At 43.4% G+C, this 14,735-nt stretch overlaps 1 protein-coding gene and 1 long non-coding RNA gene across 4 annotated transcripts in view; one reads left to right on the forward strand and one right to left on the reverse strand.

Annotated features, from left to right (window-relative positions):
- The window catches only part of MAGI3 (membrane associated guanylate kinase, WW and PDZ domain containing 3), a 190,600-nt gene extending 176,755 nt beyond the window's left edge, over positions 1–13,845 (reverse strand). For all 3 annotated transcript variants that reach the window (XM_084755368.1, XM_084755367.1, XM_084755369.1), the window contains exon 1: positions 13,388–13,845. In XM_084755368.1, the coding sequence (XP_084611494.1) occupies positions 13,388–13,709 (322 nt within the window). In that variant the 5' untranslated portion in view covers positions 13,710–13,845. The remainder of the gene's footprint in view (positions 1–13,387) is intronic.
- LOC311582358 overlaps positions 1–14,735 on the forward strand; it is a 265,833-nt gene that overhangs the window by 8,761 nt on the left and 242,337 nt on the right. The gene's annotated exons all lie outside the window — the stretch shown is intronic.

Raw genomic sequence — 14,735 nt, forward strand, 5'->3', positions numbered from 1 at the left:
AAGTTCACCTACGTATAACTTTTTTTTTTAAGTATTTATTATGTGTACAGTGTCCTGCCTGCATGTATGCCTACACACCAGAAGAGGGCACCAAATCTCATTATAGATGGTTATGAGCGACCAGTGGTTGTTGGGAATTGAATTCAGGACCTCTGAAAGAACAGCCAATGCTCTTAGCCACTGAGCCATCTCTCCAGCCCCTACTATGAGATCATAATTAAAAGGCACAATTAGGCAACTATTTTAGTTAGGGTTACTATTACTGTGACGAAACACCATGACCAAAAGCAACTTGGGAAGGACACAGATTGTTTGGCTTACACTTCCACGTCGCTATTCATCACCTAAGGAAGTCAGGACAGAAACTGAACCTGGGCAGGAACCTGGAGGCAGGAGCTGATGCAGAGGCCATGGAGTGCTGCTTACTGGAATGCTTTCCATGGCTTGTTCGGCCTGTTTCTTATAGTATCCAGGACCACTAGCCCAGGAATGACACCATCCACAATGGGCTAATTAAAAAAATGTCCTATAGCCAGATCTTAGGAAGACATTTTCTCAACTGAGGACCCCTCGTTTCAGGTAACTCTAGTTTGTGTTAAGTTGACATAAAATTAGACAGTACAGGAATCTTTAAAAATAAAACAATAATAATAGTGTCTCAATTTATGTCTAAAGAGACTACTGCTTTAAAAGCGAAACACTGGGAAGCAATTAGTTTAGAATTTAATTTTCAAAGTGGATAATAATATTGTTTTAAAATGTCATTATTGAACTAGGCTAGCAATCATTTTCTCACTACCAAAGTTACTAAATGACTGCAAAGTGGTCCCCCTCCTCCAGCAGAGGCAGCACTGACTTGCTGAGTGTCCACTGACAGCATGCGGCTTTCCTTTTATTTTTGCTTTTGAGTGATAACAGAACTCTTATAAGCAGCATGTCTCAATTGAACATACCCAAGCATCAGCACCTCAATTTTATGAACAACTTAACTTTTTAAAAAATGTTTCATTGCAGAAAGCCAGGTACAAGGCGGGTGGTGGTGGTGCATGCCTTTAATCCCAGCACTCGGGAGGCAGAGGCAGGTGGATTGCTGTGAGTTCAAGGCCAGCCTGGTCTACAAAGCAAGTCCAGGACAGCCAGGGCTACACAGAGAGACCCTGTCTCAGAAAAAGAAAGAAAGAAAGAAAGAAAGAAAGAAAGAAAGAAAGAAAGAAAGAAAGAAAGAAGAAAGCAAGCCAGCCAGGTACAGTTAGAGACTAACCTACTGATGAGATTCTCAAAGTGGGGCTGGAGAACTGGAAAGATTGCTCAGTGGCTAAGAACACTGGCTGTTCTCCCAGAGGTCCCAAACTCAATTTCCAGCACCCCCATAGCAGCTCACCACTTCCTATAATTTCAGTCTGAGGGGATCTGACACTCTCTTCTGGCCTCGTTGACAAAAGGTACACAATATGGTGCACAAAAAATATACAGGCAAACAAGCAATATAAAATATCTAGGAGTTACTCTAACCAAGCAAGTGAAGGACTTGTTTGAAAAAACTTTAAGTCCCTGAAGAAAGAGATTGAAGACGTCTTGAGAAGATGGAGGGATCTACCTTGTTCATGGATTGGGAGAATTAACATAGTAAAAATGGCCATCTTACCAAAAGCAATATACAGATTCAATGCAATCCCTATCAAAATACCTACACAACTTTTTAAAAAGACATTGAAAGGTCAATTCTCAACTTCATATGGAAAGACAAAAAACCCAGAATAGCTAAAACAATCATATACAATAAAAGATCCTCAGGAGGAATCTCCATACCCATCTCAAGATGTACTATAGAGCAACAGTAATTAAAACAGCATGGAACAGAAATAGGCTGCTTGATCAATGGAATCGAATCAAAGACCCAGATATGAATCCACACACATATAGTCACTTGATTTTCGACAAAGTAGCCAAATCTATTCAATGGAAAAAGGATAGCCTCTTCAACAAATGGTGCTGGTCCAACTGGATGTTTATGTGTAGAAAAATGCAAGTAGACTCATATTTGTTACCATGCACAAAACTCAAGTCCAAGTGGATTAAAGACCTCAACATAAAACCAGAGACACTCAATCGGTTGGAACAAAAAGTAAGGAAGAGCCTGGAGCACATTGGCATAGGAGACAACTTCCTGAACGGAACACCAAGAGCCCAGGCCTTAAGGTCAACAACTAATAAACGGGACCTCATGAGGCTGAGAAGCTTCTGTAAGGCAGGAGACACTGTCAAAAGAGCAAAGCGACAGCCTACAGACTGGGAGAAGATCTTCACCAAGCCTACATCTGACAAAGGTCTAATATCCAAAATATATAAAGAACTCAAGAAATTAAATACCATCAAACCAAATAACCCAATTGAGAAATGGGGCTGAGAACTAAACAGAGAATTCTCAACAGAGAAATATCAAGTCACTGAGAAACACTTAAAGAAATGTTCAACGTCTTTAGTTATCAGAGAAACGCAAATCAAAACGACTCTGAGATTCCATCTTACACCCATCAGAATGGCTAGGATAAAAAATTCAAGTGACGTTATATGCTGGCGAGGATGTGGAGAAAGAGGAACACTCCTCCATTGCTGGTGGGAATGCAAACTAGTACAACCACTTTGGAAATCTATCTGGTGCTATCTCAGGAAACTGGGAATAAGGCTTCCTCAAGACCCAGCTATTCCACTCCTTGGAATATACCCAGAAGAAGCACCAGCACACAACAAGGACATATGCTCAACCATGTTCATAGCGGCCTTATTCATAATAGCCAGAACATGGAAACAGCCTAAGTGTCCCTCAGTAGAAGAATGGATAAAGAAACTGTGGTACATTTACACTATGAAATACTACTCAGCTATTAAAAACAAGGAATTCTCGAAATCTGTGGACAAATGAATTGAACTAGAAATGATCATAATGAGTGAGTTAACCCAGAAGCAGAAAGACTCACATGGTATATACTCACTTATATCTGGACACTAGGCCAAGGGATATGTCCCATGAAAATCTTCACTTATCAGGAAAGTGGAACAGAGGGGAGGACATCCTATTGGGACTTTAGGTGAGAGAAGCATGGAGAATGGGGAAATAGAAGGATCCAGAGGGTCCTAGAAGCCTACAAGAAGAACATTATGACGGGCGGTTCTGGGCCCAGGGGTCCTGCTCAAACTACGGCACCAGCCAAGGACTACACATGCAGTAGACATTGAACCCCTCCCCAGATCTAGCCAATGGACAGGACGTTCTCCACAGTTGAGTGGAGAGTGGAAACTGACTTTCACATGAACTCTGGTGCCCCATATTTGACCACGTCCTCTTGATGGGGGGCCTGGTGGCACTCAGAGGAAGGATAGCAGGCTACCAAGAGGAGACTTGATACCCTATGAGCATATACAGGGGGAAGAGGTCCCCCTCAGTCACAGTCATAGGGGAGAGGAGGAGGAGGAAAGCAGGAGGGAGGGAGGAAAGGGAGGATACAAGGGAAAGGATAACTATTGAGATGTAATATGAATGAATTAATTTTAAAAAGTGAAAAAAAGGAATAAAAAATATACAGGCAAAACACTTAAACATACAATTTCTTTAAATTATTGCATATATTTGTGCCTGCATGCCTATATACTCCAGAGGGTGGAGAGGGCTTGCATGTACATGCAACTGCATGCCACAGAATGTGTGTAGCCGTCAAAGGACAACCTAAGGAGGAGCTGGGTCTTTCTATCATTCAGGTCTCAGGGTCAAACTGGGCGGGATCAGGCTTGGTGGGAAGCACTTTCACCAGCTGCGCCATCTCATCAGCCAAACATCTAAATTATTATATAAAAGCAACTTTCAGATTTAAAAAGATCTAATGGAATAACATTTGAGCAAAATATTTGATAAAATCAGTCTTGGCTTTGTTCTACAGCCTGTATCTGGGTTTTGTTGTTATTTAAATTACTTTTATATCAGCTATATCCAGCTGTTGGCTTCAAAGTAGGGGTGTTTTAAAAGAGGCCATGTTCCATGTTGTCCGCTTGGCATCCCTTCCTTTACGGAACGCCCTCCTCTCCCTCACTCCCATCTTGGAGTTCTGCTTTGGTGATAGTGTGCTACCTATACCTAGCTACAAAAGCAGACATGTAATCCCAACTAGTCCAGCCACTATACACCACTGCCCTCTCTTCAAAGCCCGTGCATGATTTGCTATTGGACACCATAAAAAAAGATGAGATGCTTTAATGACCCCTGTTTCTAGAAGTTTCAGAGCTACCTTTCTTGTATGTCTTGCTACAGAATTCTTAAAATTGACATGTGAACTAGGTTTTGTTTTGCTGTTGTTTTTGTTGTTTACGTTTCCTGCTGAGATCTAAGCTACTTATCACAAGTTTCCTGTGTATAATTAGTTTGGCTAATTACATCCAAAGAGCAACATTCTTTTGTTTTGTTTTTGATTTTGTTTTGGTTTTTTTGAGACAGGGTTCTCTGTGTAGTCTTGGCTGTCCTGGACTCACTTTTAGACCAGGCTGGCCTCGAACTCACAGAGACCCACCGGCCTCTGCCTCCCGAGTGCTGGGATTAAAGGCGTGCGCCACCACACCTGGCAAGAACAACATTCTCTAGGACTACTCTATTCAAACACAGTTCTAAAAGTTATAAAACAAAGCTATTCTATTTAAGTTCAGAAAATAAGCTATCTGCTAATAAAAAAACTTATTTCCCCCCTTTTAATGTATTTTCAATTCATAAAACTACTTTATTAAATATTACCATGTACAGTAAAATCCAATTTTTTAATAGTCATAAGCATAGCCACTTACAAACTTTCTGAAAGTAAAGTGTTTAAAACTCTCTGCAGAAAAAACATAGCAATAACATAGAGTTAGATAAGATACCAGAATTTTTAAGTAAATTCGTTACTATTTGTATTGCAAATCCAAAACAATAAGAAGGTATTTTTAGTTAGGGTTTCTACTGTTATATAAAACCCTAGCCAATTGGGGGTGGGGTGGTATTTCAGCCTATATTTCCACAGCATCGCTGAGGGAAGTCAGAGCAGGAACTCAGACAGGACATGACCCTGGAACAGGCGATGGGGGCGCACTGCATACCAGCTGGCTTCTCCAGGCATGCTCAGTTTGCTTTCCTATACTGCCAGCACCACCAGCCCAGGGATGGCACTACCCACCATGAGCTGGGCCTTCCTACGTCAATCTTCAGTCAAGAAAATGCACCGCAGGCTTTTCCAGAGACCAATTTGGTGAGGCATTTTCTTGAGGTTACCTTTTCCCAAATGACTCCAGCTTTTGTCAAGTAGACATAAAACTACTTAGCACAGAATATTCTGTCTTTCTAAACAGAATAGACCCTAAAAATTCATTTCAAGCATAATTTCTAATTCTTTCCCATTTCATGATTAGAAGAAGAAGGAGGAGAAGGAGGAGGAAGAGGAGGAAGAGGAGGAGGAGGAAAGAATGAAAACAGGGATGAAGGGCTGTTTACAGGAGCATAGGCACTGTATCAAGTGGTCACACCTCTGAAGAATGTCTGTGACTTGCTTAGCAACCATTAGTTTGTATATATCCCCAGGAAGGAGTAGGGCCTCCAGAGGGTTCCTCTGTCCACAATGGGATGTAGTCAAACCCAACCTTGTGCAGATTATCAAAGATGCTAGCTGCTATGAATTCAAGAGCACAATGCCAAGCAATGCCCAGAAGTCAGCATTCTATACCACGCCCCCGCTTCCTCTGGCTCTTACGTTCTCTTTGCCTCTTTTTGCATATGTTCCCTGGGCCGTGGAGGGGATGCTACGTGTGTGTGTGTGTGTGTGTGTGTGTGTGTGTGTGTGTGTGTGTGTGTCCGTGTCCCATATATGGCTGAGCATTCAATCATAACATGCTCTCATTACTTTGACTGGTTATGCAGCTCTGCAGTCACCATTGTCTCTAGGAAAAAGAAGTTTCTCTGAACAAAGTTGACAGTAGCACAAATCTATGTAACCCTTTACATTTCTATCTCTAAACAACATCTAATACATACTAATAAACAAAGTAACTAAATCTGCTAACACAGTCTGCCCTTTCCCAAGATTTATGCCATGTTGGAATGACTGAAATGAGGAGGGCTTGCTCCTCAGAACCACTATGCTCCTCAGAACCACTGTGCTCATCAGAACCGCTGTGCTCCTCAGAACCGCTGTGCTCCTCAGAACCACTATGCTCCTCAGAACCACTGTGCTCCTCAGAACCGCTGTGCTCCTCAGAACCACTATGCTCCTCAGAACCACTGTGCTCATCAGAACCGCTGTGCTCCTCAGAACCACTGTGCTCCTCAGAACCACTATGCTCCTCAGAACCACTGTGCTCCTCAGAACCGCTGTGCTCCTCAGAACCGCTGTGCTCCTCAGAACCGCTGTGCTCATCAGAACCGCTGTGCTCCTCAGAACCACTGTGCTGCAGTCAGCTACTGCACAAAATTACTGGGAGAGTAGAGAAATAACTATATTAATGACACCAGCCTTGTCGCTAGAGGCCTACACCATTGGCTAAGTCAAACAAGGGTTAAGATAGAACTCTTGTTTTCAGTTCCCTTTTTACTATACTAACAAATTCTGTTTTCCCATAAAATTTGTTGGGCTCCCCACAGCAACCCAAATAAGCCTATTATCTACAAACAATTAGTACTAACAGTAATTTTTTCAAGTACATTATAGGCAAAAGAAGAATACTTGTGGTACTATATTATGTGTTGAATGAGACTAATCTAAAGACAGAAATACCATTCAACACCTCAGCAGTGTTATTATTAGAAGAAAACATATTTTAAGTTAGAATTTAGAGAACATTATCAAGAATAATTCAAAACAGAACTATCTCTATATTTAAACAGTTAACAGAATTTCCTATTTTCCAATTACATAATATAATTTGTATATTTGTACTAAGTGTTTTTAATATGCACACATATTAAAAACTATGGATACTTTTGAGTGCACATTCTTTACCCTGTGTTTTTCTCCTCATCTACTACTAAAAATGTTACTTTTCAACTAAACCAAAACCTATCAATCTTTCAAACCTAAGATAAATGCAATTTTTTTCATAATTTCTTCCCCAACAGGCAAGTCTGAAAATAAGGACAAGTGACCAGAACTCTACAAAGACAAAAACAAATGAAACCTTTCTCTTATTTCACACACACACCCAAAGTTTCACTACCTACACCACATGAGAGGAATTTCTTAGTATTTCATTTTGCAAGCAAATCACTTAAAGCAGTGTTCAACTAAAGCACAGTAGTGACCCAACATGGGTGGTATGGAAGACTCGTTCTAAAAGTGTACAAAACAGCACTTGGTGAGCAATGTAAGGGCTTTTTAAAAGATACTTTTATTTATCTGATTTCTCCCTTCTTTCTGTAATGACTTAGGAACCACAACTCCTTGCTAAAATATTCTCATATTCTTTCCCTCCCTCTCACTGAGATGAAGCCTTGCTATGTAAGCCAGGCTGGCTTTACTTTTTAACCCTCCCACTTCAGAGTACCAAGGAACTAGACTCAGGGACACCTCACCCATCTCAAAGCAATGTTTTAGAATAGCACACTACAGAGACAAGTGTTAAGTTTAGTTTTCACCAAAATTCATACTAAATCTTATCTGATGAAATGAGTAAGAAAAAAAGATGAAATGAGTAAATAACCTTTTCCATAAGAATTCTTTATCAGTGAATCGCTCTGCTCTCATGACTTTATGTGCTTGTTAAAGATCCCATGTCTGACTCATCTGACAAGGCCAGTGCTAGCTGCTATGGGGACATCATTAGGTGTTTGAGGAGGGAGCAGGTTCAGTACGCTGATTTTTCACTTTCTCTTTATAAACTAAAAACAGCTTTTCACAGACAACTTTTAGAATAATATTGGTCCTTTCAGGACAGAAAAGCAGTGAGTGGGTTTGCCTTTCTTCCACCACAAGCAGGTCCCCAAAGCACCGGCCTCCACACTGAGCAGCAACCCATCCCCCTCAGCAAGCGTCATGGTCAGAGTATCCATTCCTCACCACCAAATGCAGTATCTGAAGACCTGTTTCTCAATATTTCAGTATACATTTCTAAAAAGTTAACTCAAGGTAGCACAGTTGTAGTCTTTAATACCAAATTTCTTACCTATTGTTAAAACACAAAGGACCGCTGGATATGGTGGCACACGCTTTTAATCTCAGCACTCAGGAGGCAGAGGCAGGCAGATCTCTGTGAGTTGGAGGCCAGCCTGGTCTACAAAGTGAGTCTCGGACAGCCAAGGCTACACAGAGAAACCCTGTCACAGAGGGAAAAAGAAAACCACAAACGACCAAAAATTCACTTTAAAATCAGTAGAGTTTGATAGAGAATGAGTGGTTCAAAACTGAAATCACTGGGTGTGGCAGCATACAACTTCAATCCCAGCACTTGGGAGTTGAGGCAGGAACATTCAGTACAAGTTCAAGGCCAACCAAGGATAAATAGCAAGAAAAAGTCCATCAAGGAAAGGAAGAGAAGGGGAGGAGGAGGAGGAAAGGAAAAGGATGAAGAAGGGAAGAGAGAATTCTCTATTCTCCTATAACACAGTCCCAAAACACAAAACAAAATTTTAAAAAGGGCTTGAGGAATTATACCCTAAAGATACTATATGACAGTAAGCAGTGCCCATCCAGGGTCTCTGCATCAGCTCCTGCCTCCAGGTTCCTGTCCTGTTTGAGTTCCTGTCCTGACTTCCTTGAGTGATATGGTGATGAGAAGTGTAAGCTAAATAAAATGTGTTCTTCCCAAGTTGCTTTGGCTATGGTGTTTCAGCAATGATAACCCTAATAATACAGGCAACATTAATCAATAAGGCAACCAGAAGGATACACTAGAAAAGTAACCAAAGGAAATACATGAGAGACGCTTGGATATAGTACTCCTACAAAGTGATAGAGAACAGAAAGTTTTTAGGTAGAAATGTTAACAATGTAGTAAGAATCAGCTTGCCAACTCTGTTTTGTGGCATCTGTTCCCTAGTTAATCCTTGGAATCCAGGTTCCACTAAATTAAGGCCTTTAAAATGGAGTAAAAAACTGCTATCAACATGTGGAAAAGCAAGAATGTTTCAAGTGAAGGTTTATCAAAATGTGATACAGTCTTCTCCAACAAAAGGGCTGCCTCATCTAATCTCTAGTTTCTGTTGGCTAAAAAAGATACTGAATACTTGGTGCTATTACTAACCTAGGAGTCTAGCAGTTAAGTCTCATTTCTTTTGCTCTTCTCTTCTTTGGATACTAAACCCTTAAGCAAAATTCAATGATGTTCCAACTTACCCACTACACTAATAACTAACAAAAAGATCCAAGAGCTGAGAAGTGAAGCAGAGTTCTTATTATTTGCATTATCATACACATTCTTTATTTTGCAGCAGCCAGTAAAACCTCTTCACTAGGGAGGAATGTATTTCTAGAGGTGAGTTCATTTTAACAAAATTCCTTTAGACACTATAATCCCTGAGTCAGTGGTGAGCATTTTTACCTGCATTTAATTAACATGCTATAAACTCTGTTTCAAATTACTCATTAAACACACAGCTAACTGCATTAAATACAATGTTCCCTGCGATTTTCATCCCTAGATACAGTAGCAGAATTAAGGTAGTCCAATGCACTGTGTACATAACATATTAGCACAAATGATTTCATGTTCTTAAACTATAATGCAATATTTAATCTTTAACTAGAATAAAATGTGTATAATTTACAACTGGTGAAATACTTAAAGGTGTACTAAGAAGCAAATACTCATGTATTCTAAAACTCTACACATTTAACAAAATTAACTGACTGTCATATTTATCCAAATAAAATTTGTTTAAGAATATACTCCAATGTAAATCACAGGCACTTGTCCTAGAGACAGGACTACACCATAAATGGTTTCACCAGTGGTCCAAAGTACAGAAGTTCAAATTTAAATGACAGCTTTTCTCTTAAATAACAGTAACAAAACAAAAACAAAAGCCACAGATCACAATTAAGAAACTGGTGACCTCCAAGTTCAGTGGCACACACTTGTAAAATCAGTACTAGGAGGCAGAGGCAGGCGGATATCTGTGAGTTCAAGGCCAGCCTAGTCTACAAAGTGAGTCCAGGACAGTCAAGGCTACACAGAGAAACCCTGTCTCAAAAACAAACAAACAAACAAACAAACAAAGAAACTGGTGACCAATTGGACCAAGCAATGAATGGGACTAAAGATTCACCTGTAAATGTTAAGTATTGATTTCTAAGTACTGTATTAATTCTAAACCAATAATAAACTCCCTATCTCAGGGTACGATCCAAATTTAAAAGAACTATTTTCAATTACCCATTATAAAGTTCAACAAAGGAAAATAAATACAACTCTAATGTAAAAGCTAAGAAAATCAGAATTAAGACAGACTTTAAATACCCGCATTACAGGATTGACAGAGCTCCCCTGAGCATCTGCAGGATAAAAAGGGCTGGAGTAAGGAAGTAGAGCTGCTGCAGCCATGTCTACACCCAGCTCATCCATCTGTCACTAACTGTCAGAAGACAATATGAGATCATTCCTCTTTTGCATGGAATCTTACAGAAATGGCTACATTTTACTCTTTCACTGTGTTAGCGTCTAATGACTGCCAGGAATACAGTTTAACCAAGAGTTACCAGTCAGGAGTGCTGAGTCTACTATATAAAGCTTTACATTACAATGCCATCTCCTTTGCAAAGTTTAGATTAAATGGGCGTGGGGATAGGGCACGCTTCTTTCCAGAACACTTTACACTGTATTTTCATGCTTCTCTAAATGAATTACAACCATACAGAATCCAGAATCCTCTGGACATATACTTGTGCTGTTTTTAACTCAATCCAAAGTTCTACAAATACTCTCTTCAAGTTCTTAATTTCTAGTACTTAAAGATTGTGTTTAACCTACAAAACTCTTGGTATTTTTTATAAATGCTATTTTAAGAAAAGACATTTTGCCGGGCGTGGTGGCGCACGCCTTTAATCCCAGCACTCGGGAGGCAGAGATAGGCGGATCGCTGTGAGTTCGAGGCCAGCCTGGACTACAAAGCGAGTCTAGGACAGCCAAGACTACACAGAGAAACCCTGTCTCGAAAAACCAAAAAAAAAAAAAAAAAAAAAAAAAAAAAAAAAAAAAAGAAAAGACATTTAAGAAGGTCATTTGATATACTACCTAACAAATATTTATTGCTTAGAACAGTTTTAAACCTCAGATGACACAGAAATAGTGGTATCCACTACAAACTATCAATGCTGAGCATATTTTATAAAGCAAGTACAACATTCAGAATTCTTATTAAGTTGTAGTCCAGCCATTAACACCAGCTATTCCCTTTATTCCGGCTAAATATTTAAAGTAGAACAGTGTCTTTGGTTGCCAAGAAAGCAAAGTTTTATTAATACAAAAATACTAACTACTTTCGGGGGCACAGGTTTGACCAGTACAGTTAACTAATACTGCTGCACAGCATTCCAAACCCTGTAGTAGTTTCTTCCAATTTTATGTGAAAGTTGAAAGGTGTGTACATGTAAAGCAGGCTGGTATTTACTAAGGAGCCATCTCTCTAGTCTTTTAAAAGAATCACAGTGATTTGGAACATATCAGCCTCCTCAACAACCTATTAACTTTGTAACTGGTTTTTTAAACAGTTATTCTCTCAGTAATGCCCCAACTCATCAAAACAAAACAGCACAGTGACGCACATGCTCCCATTATTTGCTGGCTCAAGGAATTTCATCTAAGGCAGTGGCTGCCAACCTTCCTCATGCTGCAAGCCTTTCATACAGTTCCTCGTGTTGTGGTGACCCCCGGCCATGCTTCATAGCGACTTCATAACTTCAGTTTTGCTACTATTATGAATTGAGATGTAACTATCTGGTAAGTAGGATCGTGATATGCAACCTCCCAAAGGGGTCACAATCCACTGGTTGAGAACCACTGATCTAAGTGGTACCTAAGCTAGTAAATGTTGCCTCTACAGTATTTTGAATATTACAAGCAGTAACTGAATTATTGCCCGGAAAGTCTTCCGTCCACCCTCCACATATGGTTCTAGAAGTTAAAGAGTTAAAAATCTTACAATCCTCAAAAACCTAGAGAAAAGGCTGTTTACAGTATGACAAAACTTTAGAGATTAGCAGTAAGAAAAACTCACAAAAACACAAATCTTAACAGTTTGATAGAATAGGTTATATGAAAAGAATCTTTGTTTAAAATAAGACGGTGTTCATAGCCACAGCACACGTATATTGCATCAACCCGTCAGCTGCAATTAGCTCAATGACTAAAGAGATATTCCTAAAGTAAGCTGAAGAGGAAGAGAACATATTAAGTCTCCTCTAGAATTTTCTAGCATTTTGTAGTTAAAGGGGAAAACCAAAATCTAGCCCAGGTCATGGTTTGGCAGCCCCATATTTTCAGATGCACCCTATCTATGTGCAGTAGAAACAATTTGTTTTCTAACAACGATGGTTAATCACAATGCTCTTGTCTACAAACCATCTCAGAAGCCAGAACCACGCTTTACCAATATGGAAAGGACCAACAATGTTCTCACTCACAAATTCGTAAGAAAACTTACTACATACTACCAGACCAGACTGTACGCAGTCTGATCAATGCTTTCCAACCAGCGAGTATGTCATAAACGTAACGTGCTTTGCAGCACATTTTACGAGCATCAAAGACACCAGGGCAACAAGGGCTCTTTTTTCTATAGATTCGGGAGCTTTACAAAGGTATACGCTCGGCTGGGCACCTAGGTCTTCCTTCCAAACCCAGACTACACAACAGTACCACTGCCACATACCACACACTGTACCTCATCGGCACCCAGACACCTGAGCCACCTAGACCCACAGAGTTGGACTGCCAGCTCCCAGACGTCTGCGGTTGTGCACGACGCACCGGGCCAGCTGAGCCCTCCCGAGAGCTTTTGGTGGTAACCTGGGCACTCCATCCAGCGACGAGTCTCCACAGTAAAGCCCTTTCTCCCCCGTTAGAAAGACGCAGATCCGCTCCAAAGAAAAGATTATCATCCTAAGACCTTTTCCACAAAGGGGAACAGAAAAGGGATGGCCTTCTCTAGGTTAAAACAAAACAAAACAAAAAACAAATACAAATAGAAACTGTTGTCTGCGGTGGGAGACCGTGATGGATTAAGAGAGCCAGCTCCTAGTGACAATTCCCTGACAGCCTACACAGCTGAACTCAGTTTTACCAGCCGCAAAAATGGGAAACACGGGCGCCGGCGCCGCCCCCTCCCCCTCCCCCTGCCCGGGGACTCCGGACGAGGAGGACCGAGGTCCCCAAGCTCACAGCTCACCTGGCTTCACGGTCTTCAGACGGATGGGCTCGCGGAAGTGGCGGATGACAGCCAGGGTGTCCCGGTTGGTGAGCCCACTGACCGGCGTCCCGTTCACCTCCAGCAGCACATCGCCGGGACTGGGCGCCTTGCCCGAGACCACGCAGCAGGTGCCTCCGCCGCCGCCAGGCTCGTCGCGGAGCCGCCCCAGGTAGGGGAACTCGCCGCGCTCGGCTCCGCCGCGGATCTCGGCGCCCAAGTCGCCCGGGGGCCCGGCCCAGGACACCGCACACTCCTGCACCTTGCTGAGCCAGTGCTTCTTCTTCTTCAACGTCTTCGACATCCCGACCTCCGCTGCACCATGGGGAGCCCCCGCGCGGGCGGCAGCGGCGCCGCTCCGGGCCCCGCGCACAGCCCGGCCAGAGGGGCCCCGCCGCCGACCCCTCGCCTCAGCCCGCCGGCCGCGCGCCGCCGCGAGCCGCCCCTCCACGCGGGCCGCTGGGGAGAGCCCGAGGGAGCGCGCGCCCCGCGGGCGGCGCCGGCGGGGTCTCCGGGCGGGGTCAGCGCCGACGGCCGGGGCTCGGCGCCCGCGCGGCGGCGGGAAAGGCTGAGGCAAAGGGGCGGGAGCCGAGGGAGCAGCTGGAACGCGAAGCTCCGTCCGGGACGCGCGCACCGAGCTTCGTCGCCCGCTCTGGCGCGGCCGCTGCGGAGCCGGAGCGCCGAGACCAACGCCTGCCCCGGCTGCCAGGAAACTGGCGCTTTCAAACCCGCCGCAACCTCCTCCCCGCTCGGCCCCTCCCCCGCCCTCGCCGGCCCGGCCCCGCCCCCTCCCGCAGCGCAGCGCCCGGCGCGCTGCCGTCACCAGCCCAAGCTCTGAAGGACGCGCCCAGCTCTCGACTCCGCGCCGTGGATTGGGTTGCGGCAGGGTAGGGGCGGGTCCTCGGCGGGCATACTGATCTCTGATTGGTTGATCTGAGGATAGGATGCGGGCACTAGGATGACTGAAGTTCAGAGAGGGAGGGGGCAGAAAAAAGAAGTTTAGAGTACGAGGGAGGGAGAAGGGGGAGGGAAGAGAGAGAGGGCTGGTCTGGGAGCGGGCACAGGTCGCCTAGCGGGGAGAGGCCCTCCGCCCAGGGCCTGGAGCCAAGGGAAACTCGAATGTTGAAAGGGACCCAAGTCCCCAAGGTGGGGCGTGTCCAGCTGGGCAAGGGGCGGGGCCTCGGAGCCCGAGCCGGACTGCGAGCCTGGGAGTGCTTTGCTTGGATCCGAGGAGTCCAGTCTCCAGCTACCCAGAGTGGCGGAGCCTCTAAACCCGCCTGTTACAGCTGACACGCATTCGACGCTTTGGGGTTTGTTAATTTGTTCAACA

The sequence above is a fragment of the Acomys minous genome (assembly GCF_964271855.1).
Source record: "Acomys minous genome assembly, chromosome: 14".
Taxonomy (NCBI): domain Eukaryota; kingdom Metazoa; phylum Chordata; class Mammalia; order Rodentia; family Muridae; genus Acomys; species Acomys minous.